Consider the following 21,449-nt stretch of genomic DNA (forward strand, 5'->3'; position numbering starts at 1 on the left):
ACAAGAGAAGACAATTTTTTAATGACCTAAATACACATGCTTGCAGAGAATGTGTTACCAAAACTAAGTTACTGGGTTGATCTTTTTCACATTTTCTAGGTTGATAGAAGCACCGGAGACCCAATTATAGCATTTAAAAGTCTGATTTTCATGATATGACCCCTTTAAGGTTTCACCCTGAGATGCATTTAAAACAATATAAAAAGAGTTGTATTCTGGGCTTTTATTGGCTGCTTTTTGATCAATATTCAGTATAAATCAACTATTTTAATTTTTTTTTATAAAAAATATATAAAAATCAGTGTTCCCATGGGTCCTTAAAATCACTGAAAGTTTGTGAATCTGGGGAAAAAAATTCAAGGCCCTGGGAAGTTTTTGAAAATATACATACATATATACAAGTCATTGAAAGCGTTTTAAATCTATTTTATGCAAAAATTCATATTATTCCTTGTGTAGTGTAGGATAATATAAAAATTCTAGACTTTTAAGGACACGTGCTAAACTGTTCTCTTTAAATGCTTATATTTTCTGTATGCGAATGTTGATTTATACCAAAACGCTTTTTTGCATAGTTGTGTTTGACACATAAAACGTCTCGGGTTACGTATGTAATTGTTGTAACCTGAGAAGGGAACGAGACGCTGCGTCTCCCTTGCCATGCTTCCTGCGTCCCGGTAATGCCTTCTTTGGCAATATTTCAGATAGAGATATACTTCCTCGCTCTTACATCACCTTGTCTTTGTCGTTAAGCCTCACCATTGGATGAATTTGATATACACATTCATACGCACTTACCCCTGGAGGCGTCCCCAAAGTGTCACCGCAGTGACGCAGCGCAAGTTCCCTCGAAAGGAAACTGTAACAATGTATCTTAAAAGGTAACACGATGTAACCTTGCTCTCACTTGAAATGTGTCCCCACATTAAGTCCTTGAATTTGAGGGTATTGGACGTGGAAAGTCCTTGAAAGGTCCTTGAATTTGAAGTTAACTAAGGTGGGGGAACCCTGATTTTTGTCAACTGAAGTAATATCAAACATTTAAAAATACACATTCAGACTAAAAGATTTTTAAGATCATCTGAAACATTTCAATGAAGTGTTTCAAAATGTTTTACCCGTACTGTATGTTAGGTGTGTTTTATCATATGCATTCCCTGGGAATCCATCCCATGACCATGCATGATTCCGTTTCATGTTTCGTTATACAGTATATTCACTAACCCACGTAAAAAGAGCTGGTATTGGAGTGCAGATTAAGGTGGGGGAAGATTGCACAGATTGAAATAGAGATAAGATATTATTAGACATGAGCTGTGTCGACAAATCCTTAGCTTAACTTGTTGACATTACGTTTCAGGAAATAAAACGGATTCAATCTCAACAGCCCTTGTGATTTCGATCGAAAAAAGCTCTTTGGAAATTACGCCTAGGGTCTAGACCGCATATTTAGTTTGGGCACCGCTGAATTAATAAACTAAGAGGCTCGTTCACCACGGCAGTCGCTCATCATGGTTCAAAGTTTTTATTTATATGTTTGCTCCTAGAGCTTGGCTTTTCTCAAGAAAATGCTTGACGCATCTCCTCTCACAATTGCTTTCTCTCTGCTCGCTCTGTAAAATGCTGCATAAATCTCGCTCTGCGACCTGTTTTTATTCGTCTTCTCCAACAGGCAGTTCAAAACTATATGCTCCACATTTCACGCCCCCCAGACAGATGCTCTGAACGGGAATTTGGGAATGGGCACACAACGGGGGAATCCGTGTACACACAAGATTAGATTGGAATTTTCGGATTTCTTTTATATAGTAGTAGATATGTTGTTTATTTTTGCCCACTTCAGACTCTCTAAGCTATTATGGTCAACCTAAAATCTAAAGGAATTATATTTAATGTAAATGAAACCATTACTGTACTTAGATGTTTTGCATTGTTCAAATGTGGCTAATGCACTTCAAAAAATCTGTGAAAGAAAAGTTTAATCATATTTCTTATATTAACCAATTCAACCTCAGGGTTTCCTGCAGCAAATTTGTTAGTTAAAGGTGTAGCAGAGGATTTTCCTGAATTTTAGAAAAGAACCGCCTTCTCCACTTTTTAAAAAAAAACACTCCTAATTGACAACTAGGAGGACCAATGGTCTTGATGATCCACCCGGAAAAAGAAAATCCTCCGCAATACCTTTAAGGTGGTAGGGGTGGGTGGGACCAGGGGCGTGGCAATCAAAGGTGCGTGGCATACACGTAATGATAAAATAAAAACATTCAAATAAAATTCTTAATTTTGAAGAAACTATGATAGAAAATGAACACATACTAGATTATTAATTAATTAAATGTTTTTAACAGATACCTTAGCTGCGTGATGAAGTAAAACTAAAGGGTTAATAAACACAAACTCAAATGAAGCATAGCGGCTGGTGAACAATTATAGATAGCACGAAGATTGTAAAAAAAAGGAATGTAACTACTGTAGCATTTAAATAATGCACATAAATAACGTGAGCAAGAGCGTTCAACAATTATATTGAATCAACAGGCACGTGCAACCTAGCCACCAGGTTGCTCAAACAAAAAAATTACCAGCTAACTTACTTTAAATTTGCAAGAACTATAGACTAATACAATAACAGGCTTAAATAAAGCCAAAACAAGTCCACTTATAGTTCTTACGGAGACGCGTTTTATCAACTGACTATCCTCCAGAAAGTGACGGACCACGGCTCTCATTTTGGCTCTCATTTTTTAAGACCTAGTTAAGGCGGTAGGGTTTCCCAGCTTAGGCGGGCCGCCCGAACTGCAAAGTGCTGCGGGAAACCCTGAACCTACTATTTTAAGTTTGTATTTTTTTACTTAAAAATTACATTAATTACTGATCATAAAATGTTTACAGTGTGCTGTGGTTAGGAAAAGCATGAAGCAAAGCAATAATATCTTATAAATAGACAAAAAAAACTACATTTTCTTCATAATTTAATATGATTTTTTTCTGAATACAATATGTTTATATACCATAGTACTATATAAATATTATCGTCAGTGTAGAAACTTTTGAACATGAATTTCGTGAATATAACAAAATGAGGTTTGTTGCTCTTATACTCAAGGTTTTCAGGAACTGTTTTCATTGATTCCCAACTCTTTTTATGGCTACCTTTGTGGTTTGGTTTTCACATAGCCCTGAAACATCAAGAATTACTCTTTTCCTTGACACAATGTGTGCTTTTGAGTATGGGACTGATTCACGGTGATTCTCTTGGGACTTTTACTGAGAAGATAAACAGAACCAAGTTCAGACACAACTCTTCCTCACTTCCCATCTTTCATTCCCACTACAAACATCTCTCAATCGCACCAAGCACACAGGAGGTGTCTTAGCATGGAGTGTGAAGATTCAACAAATGAATTAAACTGTTTACCAAGTGTGGGAGTCAGTGTTGTTAGCATCTCTGCTGTGTGGAACGAAACTTTGCTCTGGGGTTCGCATTGTTTGACTATTGAGCCAGGGTCTACAATGACTAATAGCTACATGATGCAAAATTATTGTACAATAAAACACGAACAAGACATTTAAATCTAAATCAATTTGTGTGAATTAAGTAAATATACAGTCAGTGAGTGAAAGCAATGAAAGAACTGGGTAATGGAGTGCTTACGTCTCATGTTGGTTCTTAAAGGGACACTCCACTTTTTTTTGAAAATATGCTCATTTTCCAGCTCCCCTAGAGTTAAACATTTGATTTTTACCGTTTTGGAATTTAAAAAAAAAAATTCTGTCAGTCTTAGTACAAGAGGTAACTAAAGAAAAGTGAAGTTTTAAAGGTGCAGTGTGTAGATTTTAGCGGCACCTTGTGGTGAGGTCGCGTACCTCTCCCTGTCGAAGCATATAGAAAAGCTATGGTAGCCATCACAGGACAAACATGTCATCGTTTGAGACAACGTAGTGAAAAATGCGCTCTATAGAAAAGTTTGTCCATTTAGGGCTACTGTAGAAGCATGAAGGCACAAAATGGCGGCTTACGTGTAGGGGGACCCGCAGTGTATGGAGATAAAAACGTCTCATTCCAAGATAATAAAAACAATACAGTTCATTTTGTAAGGTCTTTATACACCACTGAAAACACAGTTATCTATATTATATTGCATTGCTGTTTAAAGATCCTTCTAAAATGTACACACTGCACCTTTAAATAGGAAAAATATCGAAACTCTTTGGCGATTTTTTTTTTTATTGCGATGCTAATGGTCTAATCAGAATCAATGGACTATGCTGAGCTATGCCTTTAAAGGGATACTTCAGCCAAATATCAAAATTACCCCATGATTTACTTACCCTCATTCATCTTTAATACAAACACATTTTGAGTTAATTTAGTAAATGTCCTTGCTTTTCCAAGCTTATAATGGGAGAAAACAGGGATCAGGAAAAAAAACTTATAAGCCCAAACAAGTGCATCCATCCTTATCCAAGTAATCCACACAGCTCCAAGGGTTAATAAAGGTCTTTTGTGTGTAATTGATGCGATATTGTAAGAAAAATATCCATATTTTAAACTTTTTAAACTATAATAACTAGCTTCCGTAACAGCGCCATCTTGGACTCACGTGAGTCGCTGCGCAATGTACCCATGGCAACAGACGCTTACTACGCTAAAACTCTTGTGTGAGTCCAAGATGGCGCCATTACCGGAAGCTAGTTATAACAGCTTATAAAGTTTGAAATATGACTTTTTCTTACACAATCGCATGGATTACCCACAAAAGACCTTTATTAACCCACTGGGTTTTTGGATTATCTCTATGAAGCATGAATTTACTTTTTTGGGGTTTAAAGTCAAAAGTTGTTCCCTGATCCGTGTTTTCTATCATTATATAGCTTAGAAAAGCAAGGACATTTACTAAAATAACTCCAAATGTGTTCATCTGAAAGATGATGGACATATGTATCTCGGATTGCTTAAAGGGGACATACTATGAAAATCTCACTTTTTCCATGTTTAAGTGCTATAATTGGGTCCCCAGAGCTTGTATCAACATAGAAAATGTGAATAAGATCAACCCATTAACTTTTTTTCAAACAAGCATTTGAAAAAATAGGTAATTGAAATTTGGCTCCCCTGGTGATGTCAGAAGGGGATAATACCGCCCCTTAATCTGCACAATCCAACCACCCCACTGCCATTTAGTGCAGAGATCAGCTCATTTGCATGTTAAATGAGACACCCAAAACACACATTTTTGCTCACACCTACAAAGTGAAATTTTTAACTTGATATAAAAATTTATCGATATGATATTTTGAGCTAAAACTTCACATACTGGGGACACTAAAGATTTATTTGACATCTTAAAAAAGTCTTTGATATTTCGCTGGAGTATCGCTTTAATGTGCCGCTTGGTATGCCATTCAATTTTGGCCATCGGTATTGTGAAGGTAGTAAGGCTGACATAATAATTGATTGCTTAATTGCCTGTGTGTGACATCCAGGCTAAAGTCTTATGATGAAATTACTGTATGAGATTAGGAGCATCAAAGGTCAATCATTGATTTCACATTGATTTCATTCTTTGACATGACCTTACTCAGTCAATATTAAAGGTTATGTTTTCACAGAATGTTTATATTAATGTAGTTTAAATAAACACAATGAAGTATTTTTACACCTTTCATTCATGTCTTAATTGAAAATGACGCAAATAAAGAACCTTGGTTTAATCAAAACTTTTGTTTGAAAACTTATCAGCGTTTAAAATATAGGCAAAAGTATTTCATGTGACCTTCTTAACAGAAAAAGGAAGGGTCAATTAAATTAAACTGTTTTGTCATAATAGTGCCTATATATTTTAAGAAACACCCAAAAAATGATTTTTTCAGTGACAGATATTTTTTGCGTACAGCTCTAGTTGCTCGCAATAAAGCGTAACCACATCGTAGTCTTTTGACTTTTACTAAACACCTAATTTTTGTGTTCCTTACAGAGTAAGGATCAAGAAACCACAGAGAGGACACCCTGCATTTCTGATTGGATTTGACCGTACCAAACTAAAGATGAAGTTGCTATGGAAACTGCTGCTGCTGCAGTCATTCATGGGGGGGCTTACAGGTAAAAGCATCATATTCACAACTTTTGATGCGTGTGACAGCTGCGTTTTGTGATTTCTGACCGCATATCCCAAGGCCGTATTCAAGATCTGATGGAGATACATTTAACGTTGGCAAATAATTATCACTACACAAAAACCAAATTAAGTTACTTTAAAACGAAACAACTGTGTGTACAGAACGGATATTGTGAACAGATTGAGGGCTGTTCGCCTGATACTTTTGAATATAAATGAGGTGACTGGAAAGATAGGATATTAAGATGAATAATATTCATTTGAATATACTGATCGCTACGAATGTGAGATTTAATCAAGGGGATGAAGAAAACTGAATCTTTATTCTTTGGCAGACTGAAATTAAATTAAATTCATGGGAACGCTATTGACCCAAAGGTGCTCTAGATAGCGCATCTGAAAATGACTTGTCACAAAAAGCCAGTTTTTTGCTTTTTGTAATACATAGTGCCTCCTGTTTGTTGACTTCATCTTGGCGTTCAGTTACACATTTATATTTTCACATTTGGTAGGTGCTTTTATCCAAAATGACTGCATTAATTTAATGCATTTTTATCAGTATTTGTTATCTTGATCCTTGGTGTTGCAAGTGCCATGCCCTACCCATTGAGCTCAGGAAAGCCTTCCTGTAAATTAGGTACTGTATCATCATCAAATAAGAATGATTTTTTTCCAAATAGGCTGTTATGTGTGTTTGAGGTGACCCCCTAATGACGTTCTGTTCATTTCAAGCCAGTTAGGCCTATAATGTTCATACTGCGCAACTCCATTCAAGTCAATGATCCTTTCCCCTCACTATCTTAAAAGAGAAAATTAAAGCTCTAGGGAAGTAAAACTTGCCACCCCACCATCATTTATTTCTGAAGCCTTTGTCATTAATTAATGCACAATGAGAGGAAATGGTGATACGCATGTATTCAAAACTCACATCTTGGAATTTATTTCATTTTTCATTAAGGTACAATTAAGGTGCCTATTATCTTTATTAGTACATTTTACCTTAGGGATCTATTACTGTACATCAATCTTAATCTGATTATCCGGTTTCATTCCTCATATTTGAAACACTCTCTCTGTGATATTAACACAATTTATTATCTCTGAAGTATTTAATTAACTTGGACTTTGTACTTCTTTCTGATTTTCCTTTACATTCAGAAAACAAAGTGTAGCTTGCGTCTGTATACATTTTAAGAGTGCAAGCTTTCCAGCAAGCAAGGTTAACTATAGATCCGATATAGTCTGGCTATGAGTAACCCACTTCTAGCCAAAATGACCTTGAATTTGGTTACATGCCGTAACATATTGCATCACGTAAGCAAAGTCAACAACAGTGATTATAAGGTGTTTGGTTTTATTTCATTTATTTGTGTGCTATGATTAGACGACTTTTAAAGGATAAGTCCATTTTCTTAAAAAAAATCCAGATAATTTACTCGCCACCATGTCAAAAAAAATGTTTATGTCTTATTTGTTCAGTCGAGAAGAAATTATGTTTTTTGAGAAAAACATTCCAGGATTTTCCTCATTTTAATAGACTTTAATGGACCCCAACACTTAACAGTATTCAGTTTAAAATTGCAGTTTCAAAGGACTCTAAACAATCCCAAACGAGGCATAAGGGTCTTATCTAGCATAACGATTGTCATTTTTGGCAAGAAAAATAAAAAAATATGCACTTTTAAACTACAACTTCTCGTCTTCCACCTTGTGACGTGATGACGTATTAGGTCTACTGGCGGGTCACATGACCGGAGATCGATGAGAAGCTGTAGTTTAAAAGTGCATATTTTTAATTTTTCTTGCCAAAAATGAAAATCGTTTCGCTAGATAAGACCCTTATGCCTCGTTTGGGATCGTTTAGGGTCCTTTAAAATTGCAATTTTAAACTGCATTAAAACTGTGAAGTGTTGGGGACCATTAAAGTCCATTAAAATGAGAAAAATCCTGGAATGTTTTCCTCAAAAAACATAATTTCTTCTCGGCTGATTAAAGAAAGACATCAACATTTTGGATGACATGGTGGTGAGTAAATTTTCTTTTTTTTTTTAATGGACTAATCCTTTAAATGTTCCCGGACAACCCAAATTCTGCCTTGATTTAGCCTAGACGTCTGGGCTGTGTTTGGATAGCTATTAGACATCTTTGAAGCGCAAAACTGCTTACTGGGTTCCTGGCAACATTTTGGAATAGTTTAAGTGTGAAAGTCAAGTTTATATTTGATTATGATTTGTACTGAGACTCTGTCTACAGCGAATGCAAGCGCCGCCTTGCCACGCACCATCAGTTGAGGGTTAATCGGGTCTTGCAAAGCTTGCATGAGTTTTACACTCTGATTCGATATAATTAATCTATATTATGGTCATGTGGGTCATTTATAATAATTTCTCAGTTTTTGGCCCACATAGAGTGAAAGTCTATGCAATACTGAATGCAGATTTAATATTAATAGTAGTTATGCTGCTGTAAGTGTATATTTTATTACAATTAAATTATGCATTAGTTTTGATGGAATTTTGAGTGCGATTGTTAAGTCGGCTGTTAATAAGTAAACATATGCCACCCTGCTTTATATATATACATTAGCTGGTGGATTTGATTTGATTTATAGATCTCTGCCTCTTTTTCAATTGCTTTTGTTTAATTTATGCATTCGGTAAACCAGTGGTTTTCAAACTTTTCACACACCCCCCCCTCTTTGTGGTGTAGGGTGCATCCCTTTGCGCGGCCCCATCCAAATAAAATTCATAACAAAAAACAATCTCAAACGTATGTGGTGCTGTTGGGTGGTAGCTATATTTTCGAGGTTTGATTAGACAGAATTTATGATAAATTAATGTATTTTATAAAATTGGGTGCCCGCTCCCCCGCTTTGGGAACCTCTGGACTAAACATATATAGACCAGAATTTGTTTATGACAGTGCCTTGTTTTACCACACTAGAACTAGGGCTGTCACGATTATAAAATTTGGCTGACGATTAATTGCCTAATAAATTGTGATGATGATGATTAATTGTCTGTTTTATTGGTTTTGATTTCTCATACACGTATTTCTTTGTTTATGAAATAATATTTACACATTGTTGTGATTATTCGGTATTTTACACTTAAAGCCCTGTTTTCATAGCCTGACGTTGTCATACTCAATTCTAGTCAGAATTTGAGTCTGATACCGCTCCATTGAGCTATAATTATGAGGCGTGTCTCAACCGAAAAATGCCTCTGCACTCAATTGGATAGACCTACGACCAATCAGAGCAACGGAGTGTGTGACGTACGTTACGTCTTTTACAGCCTGACCGAACTGCTAGTTATTTCGCAACAATGACACTAACATTGTGATTATACTGAGTTAGCAAATGTACATCAACACCTATTATGTTTACAACATTTCGTTTATATCACAACATGAAGTATTTACTAAGTCATAGAGTAAGACTATCTCTTACCATTTGTACGTTAGGTGAACTTCATCCACGACGATACCCATTACGTTTGCTTGAAAATATTGGAGCCTAGCATGTCCCTCCACTCACAGCGCATTCACACGGGGCGTCAGCGTTAACGCTTCCCATTCACTTTTAATGGGTGACGTCATGCGTTGCCGAACTGAATTGTGGATCCGTCGGCGCCGCGTCAGTGCCGTTGCTCGCAGCAGAAGTTGAACATTTCTCAACTTTTCAAGCGGCAACGCGTGCGTCAGCCAATCAGATCGCCTTATGCAAATTACCTAGACAGAGCCAGCCAATTACGTTTATGGAAGAACGGAGCATGTGTAGCGGCCACTGTGATTGGCTGTTGGCCACGCTTCAGACAAGCCTTCTGTTAAGCATTAACGCTTACGCCCCGTGTGAATGGGCCGTTATTCAGCAACCACGATTCCGGGCTTCCGAAAAGAAGCTGGCAACGACCGCTAACTATATCCATCTCGTCGTGCACGCTGAGTTGCATCGCCGTGATAACGTAAGCCATTTCAGTTGCGACCAACTTTTGCCGAATAGGAAGGACGGCAAAAACATCAACAAATGCCCTGCTCGCGTTTCTCTGTTCCGCTTTTAAAATCAATGCTCTGTCGATATCTTTTAGAACAGACTCAATGTCAGAATCCACACATCTGAACTCTACAGCAGCAGCCATTCAACACACGCGCTCTTTGGTGACGTGGTTCATTACGTTACTGTTGATTATCTGTCCATCATCGTATAAAGCCCGCCCTGACAATTTGATTGGTTCGACCAGCATTTGTCCAAGCATAGTAGCTCCTCAACGGAGAAACGCCAGACCGATCTTCCCGTTTTCACATTCTTGTGGGCGGGGCTAAGATCGGCTTGCACCCAGGCTACTGTTTTCAGATTGTTTATGGTGAAATTGAACGGTTTTGACTGAACTTTCGACATATGCGGCTGCCCCGAGAATTTTCGGTATTTGTTGTTTCACCTCCCACCTCCACAATGGGTGCACAGGTGCACCGGAACAATCCCTCCCAAAATGCATCAAACTTCCATCCACAAAGACGTGAAACTCACCGAGTGGCCAGGGGCGTTCACCGACATGCCCACACAAAAATCGCTGCAAAAGATGCTTTCCAACAGGTGTTTTAGCATTCGTTGTAAACTTGTGGACCTATTTTTTCAAACGCATCACACCCGTATATTCTTCCATTGAGAGCTTGAATAATAGACACTACAGCCCAGTTGGTGGCGACAATCCACCTTTGCCAATTGCAAGAATGCAAACAAAGTTCCCGGCGCGGAGTAATACCGTACCTCACAGCACATCTAATACAAGTCAATGAAGTTGGCAAAAACTACGATAAAACCTGTTGGAATACGTATTTTGCAGCGATTTTTGTGTGAGCATATCAGTGAACACCCCTGACCACTCGGTGAGTTTCACGTCTTTGTAAACGAAAGTTTAATGCATTTTAGGAATGATTGTTCCAGTGCACCTATACACCCATTGTGGAGGTGAAACAACAAACACCCGAAAATTCTCGGGGCAGCCACATATGTCGAAATTTCAGTCAAAACCGTCGAAAACAGGGCTTTAAGTGTAAAATACCGAACTTGTCCTTCAAATTAAATATTTTGCAAGGTTTACCAGGCAGTAAATATTAATACACATAACACATATTTAAAAGTAATCTGATATTGTCTCGTTTATACAGGCGCTGTAGCTCCCTCTTGTGTTTTTTAGAGAGATGTGCAATCATTGTGGTGATCTGAGATCATCGCGATGAGATCAAACAATCGCAATGAGATGATTATTTAATCATTGTGACAGCCCTAACTAGAACATCTGGCCAACTTCTCATTGGGCAGATCATGTTTAAGATGCAAATATTTCAAAAGTGATCAATGCAGTACATGTATGCTTTCTTGTTTCTTCATATCGGCCAATAAAATGAAATAACCGAACTTTTCACGACCGTTCCTGTGCTGGTAGTTTGTCATTTCAAATATGCAAAAATCCTTTTATTCATGCATAAAACAAATATTTATCTGTAGTCCTAATTGTGAATGTATATGTTTTGCTCTCAGTTGGGCTTAAACGCCTCATTGTTTCTCTAATAAATCTCCAAGGGGGTCCCATGTTTTGTCTGCATATGTATGCCAGGATTGCTAATGCAGTTGCATTAAAGATTTACCCATCAGGCACTTTTATCCAAAGCGACAGTAAATTTAATCAGATGTGTTATTCGTATTGCTAATCCAATTGCTTTACCAACTCAGCACGAATATAACTTTATAACTGTTAAAAGTAGCAGAATAACTGTACGAAACTCATACGTCTGTAACATTTGTCAGACGTGACATGGCTCGCCTACAGTAACTGTATTTGAAGATCAAATAGGAGTTCCCTAATCCGTTCAGTTCTGTTATACGCCAGCACATGCTAGTCTCCCTGTATTGGATCAGAAAAGGTGTTTGGTGGTACGTGGCTCTCTTACACTGAGGCCTCTTTGTTCTTCCCTTGTGTTTTCAGTTAGTACTGGGTGGCACTGGTTGTTGTAGGACTGTGCTCCCTCTTAACACAAAACTGACAGGAAAGGTCACGCTACCCGCCGAACGACACACACGAGGACGGTTTGCCCCTGAAAAGACGAAGTGCGGCTGGGTGACTGCTCAGAATGCTGAGAGGGGTCCGCAATGACGGGGCGAGCTATCTGCCGCACACACACATCACTCCACCCTGATCGCCCACCCAGTTAGCATGCGATTACCTTAGCGTCACACACACTTCAACAGGACACAAGCTGCATTCTAATTTCCATGTGCACTTTGTGCCTTACTGGTTAGTGTAGCACATTTTGTGTATTCCAAAAATATTGATATGCCACCTCAATTTAGCGACATGCCACATAATTGATTCAATTAGCATTTTTAATCAATCGACAGCCACATTTAACCCTTTATTAAGCAATCTTTAAATTATTTGGATGCCATATGAAAGAAAGTCACATATGTAAACAATGAAGAAAGCGTAGAAGCATGTAGCATCTGAACAGGTTTGTTGGAGATGCTCGGTTGTGGTCTTCAGGAACTTTCGAACTTTACAAACACTTGACATTACAAACACTTGACATTTCCCCTGCTGACTGAGATGTTTAATTTTCCCTCCCTGTTCCTTTTTGATTACAAATTTCTTTCAGTCAAGTGCTCTTTATCATCAACTACTAACAGAAAGCAGGATTTATTTATTTACTTCTGTTCTTGTGAGAACAAAAAGGATTCCCTATCGAAATCAGCAAGTGTGAGTCAAGCTCCGAAAAATCATTACAGTCCCAGCACTGTAGGATACGACAATATTTGGCTGAGATATGACTATTTGGAAATCTGGAATCTAATGCTGCATTCACACCAAATGTGAATAGAGCGTCTGGCACAAATGGTTTCAATGTTAAGATATACCGGCAAAAAGTATTCTCATGATGAAAATCTGTCGCCTCACGATAACAACGATAAATCTAGTTGATGAGGCTTGTGTGCGCCCAATTCACTGTTCACGTGTGGAGTGAAAACAATTTTTTCGGAAGGTGGACGTGAGGCTGAGGAGGTACTTGTTGTTATTACCATGAATTTACTAGAATGCATTTACCAGTAAATACAAAAACGTGCTGTTCACACATGCAGTGACGTTCCATCTTTTTACCAGTAAGACATCATTCACATGTTTTAAAATACCAGTAAACTCGGAGAAAAAGCGAAAGTTACCTGTGGTGTGCGGCCGGTGAGCTCAGTGTTGTATTTGTAAACAATGGCGGGTTATGACTTAATATCCACGGTAAACCTTAATATCTGTGGCAAACGCTGACGGTCACGAAGTTGCTCGTGACCAAACAACATTGCGTTAGGCGGTGTCAAACGGAACCTGTGTTTGCACATTAGGCTTCACAGAGGAGCGAGGTAAAGTTTAGTTTTAGGTTTGATATTCGCTGCATATCCGCCTACGCTGCTTTAGGGGCCGTCTGCAAATCACAGAGGGTGTGCTAAGGACGTCAGCAATTTGGCAAATAGATGGTAAGCTGTTTGAAACAACTTTGGTGAAGAAATGTGGATGTTAACTTCAAGTGTGCTCGACTTTAAGCAGCACATGTGTGGAAACATGGGGGGGTAAACGTGTCATCTATAAAAAAAACGTTCTGATTGGCCCTAAGCCGAAGCTGTCAGTGCGGTCTGACGTCGTCTGTTCTAAATGCCGGTAATCCTATATATTTTTTTTTTGTTCACAAATAGCACTTACTGGTAAATTACTGGTAATCTTACAACCTGTCTTACTGGTAAATTGGGAGTACAGATTTACCGGAAAGGTTATGTTCACACATTACCTGTTAACTGCAATTTACCAGTAAATTATCAGTGAAGACTGTATGTGTGAAAGGGACTATTGACTGTTCCACACTAAACTTCTTTACTTTATCAGGTTACTTTAACATGTTTGTTACTTTATCAGGGTTTGCAGTTGTACTCTGTTGTAATTTTGAAACACATCTAAAGACATCCTGTTTGCACTATTTTTGCACCATGAGAGTATAAATCTGTGTTTACATTTTAAACTTGTAATTATTTTGAATTATTATTGTGTAATTGCTGTTGTGTGATGTTTTTCATCACAGTCACTGGAACACAACTTAAACATAACCTAATCTGATATTTTACAGAAGAAAATAATTTATCGTCATTTTTATCGTCACCGCAACAAACAACTGAAATTACCGTGATAAATGTTTTAGGCCATATCGCCCATCCCTAGTTTACGCACATCTGGAAGTCTCACCGGCGCGAATGAGGTGTTTAGCGCGGGAGACGCACGTCTAGTTCGAGCGAATGACGTGAAATTGAGCGGTGCTGCGGGAAACGCGCTGGTTGAAAATTTTGAGCTTAACCAATCAGGAGCTTTCTCTAGTAGTGACGTGATTACAGGAAGTGAGCAGAGTCACATAAGCCCCTCCCATGATGCAAATTTTCGTGTGAATGTCTCGAATGACTAGAATTTCGTAAATCCAGCATAAGGGTGCAAAAAATCTAAATATTGACAAAATCACCTTAATGTTGTCCCAATGAAGTCCTTAGCAACACATATAACTATAAATCATTTTTTAAATATATTTATGGTAGAAAATGTAAAAAATATATTTTTTATAATTTTGACCCATACAATCCCATACAAATGTATCCATGCGATTTATGATTGGTTTTATGGTCCAGGGTCACATTTTTGGTTATCCAAAGAACCTTTATAGATAGATAGAAGGTTACTTAAAAAAAAAACATTTCTTACATTTTTATAGTTTTTGTTGTTTTTAAGCAACTGAAAAAATTCACAAATGTCAGTGCTGGTCATAACTTCTCCAGGGACCCAAAACCCCTTTAGACCCCAGAGCAGTGGTCTCCAACATTGTGTTACCCCTTGCTAACAAAAAGAGTAAGAGGGTTACTTACTTAATTATTCATTTAGCTGACGTTTTTATCCAAAGCGACTTACAGTTGCTATATATACCAGAGGTCGCACGCCTCTGGAGCAACTATGGGTTAAGTGTCTTGCTCAGGGACACAATGGTGTGTCACAGTGGATTCGAACCCGGGTTTCCCTAAAGGGAACCTTTTTTGCTACAAAATGGTTCCGTTGATGTTAAAGGTTCTTTATGCACCCATACAACCTCACAAAATACCTATTAGGAGCATTTTTAAGAGTGTATGAAGAATGGTCTCAATAGTACTGAAATTGAAATCATTAAAGGAACAGTCACCTCAGATATAAAAATGTTGTCTGTTCTTTCTCTCATGACTGTGTGACTTTTTTTCTTCCATGGAACACCAAAGAACAACGTTTTGATCGGATTCAATAATCTTCTGTTTCATTACAACAGAAATTGAACAAAACTAAGGCTGTTGAGCTAACAAAATGATAAAACAGTCCATTCATCCTGTGTGTTTTATTCTTCTAAAGCCAAGACAATCGCTCTGTGTAAGGACTCAAATAAAATTTTTAACTAAATGCATTGTTCTTCTAAAAATATGTGACCCGTGCTGGCAAAATGAGTTGAAATGAGCACATTTTCAAAAATGAGTTATTTATATTTTGACATTCTTTATTAAAAGGAATTAACTTCAAAACGATGTATGATTTGTTGGAATCTGACAAAAAATGACAGAGCTACACCTGAGATGATGAAAGCAAAATCATCGCATCCATACCTTAAAATCACTGGGAAACCTAATAGATTTAGCAAACACCATCAAAACAATATCTATAGGAAAAATATAAGTTCAACTTTTTTCTATCAATTATTGTTTGATTGATCTACTGTAATGCAAGGATCAAATATAATATTTCTCCCCAACACTTTACCAAATATTCACTTAAGACATAACATATTATACCTGCATGATTTCTTGTCAAAACAGATACAAACTGTAATTCGGTGTAGATTTCTATATGCTAGATTTCAGTCAGCACGAGGAAGATCGTTTTCATGTCTTATTGCTCTTAAAAGATTAGTAAATTTTCTTTAAAGAAAATCCAGATGATTTGCTCGCCGCCATGTCATCCAGGGTGTTGATGTCTTTCTTTGTTGGGTCGAGAAGAAGTTGTGTTTTTTGAGGAAAACATTTTAGAATTTTTCTCGTTTTGATGGACTTTGGTGGACCCCAGCGCTTGACAGTTTTGATGCAGTTTAAAATTGCAGTTTCAAAGAACTCTAAACGATCCCAAACGAGGCATAAGGGTCTTATCTAGTGATCGCAATACGTCATGACGTCAAGAGGTCACAGAGGACGAACGCGAAACTCCGCCCCAGTGTTTACAAGTGCGTTGAAAGAGGACCGTTCCTACGTTGTTGTATGTCAACTGATACTAATAAATGTCTTTGTGTCAGTTTATTGTTTACAATGGTCCGCAAATTTGCGTTTTATATATGTAACACGTGACCTCCCTACGTCACTACACATTTACGTTAGGTTGCGCTGGACCGGACCTAGACAAAAAGTTGTGGTTTAAAAGACCATATTTTTATTTTTCTTGTCAAAAATGACAATCATTTCGCTAGATAAGACCCTTGTGCCTCGTTTGGGATTGTTTGTGGTCCTTTGAAACTCCGTTGAAAAGAACTGTTAAGTGTTGAGTTGGGTATTAAATGTTGGGCTCTATTAAAGTCCATTAAAATGAGAAAAATCCTGCAATGTTTTCCTCAAGGAACATAATTTCTTCTCGACTGAGCAGGGAAGGACATCGGCATTTTGGATGACGTGGTGGTGAGTAAATTATCTGGATTTTTTTAAGAAAATTGACTAATCCTTTAATAACTCTTTTAACATCAATCAGCCCCTAAACTTTATCTCTCTTAACAAATGCCCGCGCACGTGTGAATTGACAAACATCTTTGTATAAGGGATTTTTTTTAGATATAGGCTCATTTTAGATGTTAAATGACTATTTATTGAGATCTCTAGACAGGGGCTTAATGTACTTATTTGTATGAAAACCTCAATTTGTCCAAAATCGACATTTATACTTTCTTTTGCCTCTAACTCGAAATTAGACGGTGAGCATTCAGACTCATTTTGCCAGTATGCTTGCATTATGGTAAATGCAAGTAAGTCCTATTATTTTTAAACGACTTGAATGTGAATAAATAATAACATTTTCAATAACCAGATGTTTCTCCACAGTTGTTTCTCATTCAGGGGCAGGTCACTCTGATATAGCAATCAAGCGAGATGCAGCCTTCATCCGATGCTTTTATTTCGGTGTCTGGTTGCGTACACCTCTCACAGGTGAAAAGGCAGACAGCGGGGCCTAGAAACCCGTCATTTGGTGACCAAGTTATTCATGGTTTGTAAAGGCGATGCCCAGCGGGGGTTCTGTAAACAGCATTTTCGCAAAACAATTTCTGCTTTCCACAAGGTGTTATGTTCTAAAAAGCACTGTCTGTTCGACCCACCGCTGGCATCGCACATACAAATGCTAATACAACCCAGAATTACTTGCCTTCACGACACTCTGTATTGAAACTATGCAATCAGATTGTGTAATTTTTTTTCAAAAGCTTTTGGCGAAAGGTTGTAAAGCACACACATATCGAGATTGTTTGTATATCCGCTAGCAGTGACAGATGCAGACGACGTTTATTATATGTTATCACATTTCACAGCACATATTTCACACACCTCTTTCCTACTGAAAATGAATTGGTAATGTGAAATGTAATTGTTTTTGCATGTGTGTGGGTGGTTTTGCTTGGGTATGCACATCATGCATGTGTGCACTACTCGGGTTGGTTGTCAGGTTTGATAAGAATTTGTAGTTTTCACCATAGGTCTTCCTTATGTAATTAGCATCAGAGACAATATCATTTTTACTATATAATAGTACATTTGACTACTACAGAACAAGCCAAAGGACTGGTGCACTGGATCAAAAATTATATTTTTACAATTCATAAATTATTTTATGATTCACTACAATGGAAAATCAGGGGCACATTTATGTCCAAAGTTAGCTAGATTTTCAGTTCAGATCTGTGCTTCTTTTGTACGTGGAAATAAATTAGACGCACATGACTTTATTTCAGATTTGAGGCGCATTTAAATGCGGTGTGATGGCAGCTATTGAATCATCTGTGAATCGCATCTGATAAATTCTTAGCTGATGCATCACATGGAAATTGAAATGATGAAACTCTGAGTAACGGCTGTAATAACATTGGTGGCTTTTGTTCTAGTGACACTTCAGGTTTTTATGCATCACATTAGATTACCCCTGTCCAAATGAGTGGGTTGAGTCCACATGGCATAAGCTCTATTGATCTCCAAAGGACAGAAACTGGGAGTTGCATGACAATGAATAAATCCTGTGTCTGTTTGATTTGAGAGTAATTTGAGATGCTGTCTTTCTCATGGGCCATAAAGTCTGATGTTTGGTTAGAGGTCTGGTCCTTTTTTCATGTAAGTGATTAAAGTTATTTCACTTTGGCGGCATGATTTTTAAACACTGTGACAAAGGTTGACGTTTATTTAAAGGTGCTCTAAGCGAATTCACGGGTTTTATACCATTAAACATTTTTTGTTACAAACAGCAAACATCTCCTCACTATCTGCTTGCTGCCTGTCCGCTGATCAAACTGTGAAAAAACGCGATCTCTGTAGACAGCCCAGGCTCCACAAACTGCAATAAACACACAGTGGCAAAACCTAGCACCACGAAACAAAACAAAGTGTTCCAGCCAATAAACGACAAGAAGGATTTGGGGGTGGGGGTTAGGCGCGTTCATAGAGACAGAGGGCAGCGCGTCACAACCTGAAAACCACGCCCACCGGGGGGGAAAGCAATCCAACAGTCTCCATTGACTTTGTATTGCAAAAGGCCGCCTCCTTGTCATTTCTGGCTTATAACAAAAAACTGAATAATGCCTAAAAGCTGCTTTGGGACAATATGTACAGCTAACAAGCCAAAGAACCCAGAAATAAGTTTTTATAAGCTGTCGAGCCGTAAAACCCAGTCTTTAAGGAGAATAAAGTGGATCGCCGACTACGTTTCCCGCTATTGGACGCAGTTGTACTAATAGGAGCACCATGAAAAGTTGCCTGCCTCCACTTCCGTGCCCAAACGCTCGTTCTTTGAAGTCGACAGCCTATAAAAACGTATTTATGAATTTTTTTGGCGTGTTAGATGTACACTTTGTCACACAGCAGCTTTTAGGTATTATTCTGTTTTTAAGTTTAATCTGTAAATAAGTTTTTATAAGCTGTCGACCCCAAAAAACGAGCGTTTAAAGACACAAAAATGGATACAGGCAACTTTTCATAGTACTCCTATTAGTAAAACTGCGTCCAATAGGGGGAAACGTAGTCGGCGATCCACTTTATTCTCCTTAAAGGCTGGGTTTTACGGCTCGACAGCTTATAAAAACTTATTTCTGGGTTCTTTGGCTTGTTAGCTGTACATATTGTCACACAGCAGCTTTTAGGCATTATTCAGTTTTTTGTTATAAGCCAGAAATGACAAGGAGGCGGCTTCTCGCAATACAATGTCAATGGAGACGGTTGGTTTGTTTTCCCCCCCGGTGGGCGTGGTTTTCAAATTTGCATATCGGCGCTCTGTCTCTATGAAACCACGGAAGGGAGGAGGAGGAGTTAGCTACGCTCCGTTTGTTTGAAAACAGTTTAAACGTCAACAGAAAGTGACGTCTCACAGATTCGCTTAGAGCGCCTTTAATCTAACTTTGAAATTGTTGAAAGTGTTTAATTCCCCCACACCATTACATCACCACCACAAGCCTGCATAGTGGTAACAAGGCATGATGGATCCATGTTCTCATTCTGTTTACGCCAAATTCTGACTCTACCATCTGAATGTCTCAACAGAAATTGAGACTCATCAGACCAGGAACATTTTTCCAGTCTTCAACCGTCCAATTTTGGTGAGCTCGTGCAAATTGTAGCCTCTTTTTCCTATTTGTAGTGGAGATGAGTGGTACCCGGTGAGGTCTTCTGCTGTTCTAGCCCATCCGCCTCAAGGTTGTGCGTGTTGTGGCTTCCCAAATGCTTTGCTGCATACCTCGGTTGTAACGAGTGATTATTTCAGTCAAAGTTGCTCTTCTATCAGCTTGAATCAGTCGGCCCATTCGCCTCTGACCTTTAGCATCAACACAGCATTTTTGCACACAGGACTGCCGCATACCGGATGTTTTTCCCTTTTCACACCATTCTTTGTAAACCCTAGAAATTGTTGTGCATGGAAATCCCAGTAACTGAGCAGATTGTGAAATAACGGCCCTTCTGGCACCAATAACCATGCCACCCATGGGGCGGTTTCCCAGACAGGGATTAGAATAGTCCTAGACTAAATAAATGTAAGAGCTGTCCAAACTAGAAACAACTTGCATTGACATCATAATATACAATACAATGCAAGCCCATTGTTTTGCCATAAAATGCACACCAGTAATGTTTTTAGTAAGGTATGTTTGTAAAACTAGTTATATTTCCTAATTAAACTAAGGCTTAGTCCTGGCTTAAACTAATCCCTGTCCGGGAAACCACCCCTATGTGATTTATCAGATGCGGCACAGTTTTAGTTTAAAGATTCATAACACAGCTACAGAAGTTGCTGACAGTGAAATCTGCAATAAATGCTACATTTAGCAGTTAATTGTGACTCCCATCAATCTGGGACCTCATGGGCTTTTGTCATTGAGCAGCATGGACTATATCAGCTGGGATCTCTTGTTAGATGCCACATACCCAAGAGCAAGTTTTTGCTGGATTTGCCAAAGTTTGTGCATCTTTTGAATATATTAAAGATTTTCCATCAATTTTACATATACATGCAAACTGAGACTGGTTGTTAAAGGCCAATTTACAATGAAAACGCATTTGTTGGAGTTTGTTAGGTCAGTATGAAACCCCCGTTGGCAGTTGTTGGATCAAAGTAAATGAGAATGTTGTGGTTTGTTGGAGTTGGTTGTTGTTGGATCAGTGTGAATTTGCCTTATATATCAATCAGAAAGCTATGTGTATAATTTGCTGTATCTTTTTGACTGATTGCATTACTAATGTATTAAGTGCACCTATTTCATTGCTAAAAAACAATGGTATACAATGTGTTCGCTTGGTTTATGGTTAAAAAACACATTATTTTCCACATACCGTACATTTTTGTAGCTTCAGATATCCTGCCTTCCTCAAACGCATTGACTCATCGATCTGAAAAGTGCTGTGTCCCTGCTTAGCCAGCTAATCTGTACGTTGTGATTGGCCTGAATACCTCTGACGTCAGCTTGAAATGTGACGCTCTTTACCATATTTGAAAGATTTGTTTACAACGC

General features: G+C 38.1%; 1 protein-coding gene across 2 annotated transcripts in view; it reads left to right on the forward strand.

Annotated features, from left to right (window-relative positions):
* The window catches only part of cntn4 (contactin 4), a 238,867-nt gene that overhangs the window by 22,112 nt on the left and 195,306 nt on the right, over positions 1-21,449 (forward strand). For both annotated transcript variants that reach the window (XM_073870408.1, XM_073870407.1), the window contains exon 2: positions 5,979-6,103. In XM_073870408.1, coding sequence (XP_073726509.1) covers positions 6,049-6,103 — 55 coding nt within the window. In that variant the 5' untranslated portion in view covers positions 5,979-6,048. The remainder of the gene's footprint in view (positions 1-5,978; positions 6,104-21,449) is intronic.

The sequence above is a fragment of the Misgurnus anguillicaudatus genome, chromosome 8, assembly GCF_027580225.2.
Source record: "Misgurnus anguillicaudatus chromosome 8, ASM2758022v2, whole genome shotgun sequence".
Lineage (NCBI taxonomy): Eukaryota > Metazoa > Chordata > Actinopteri > Cypriniformes > Cobitidae > Misgurnus > Misgurnus anguillicaudatus.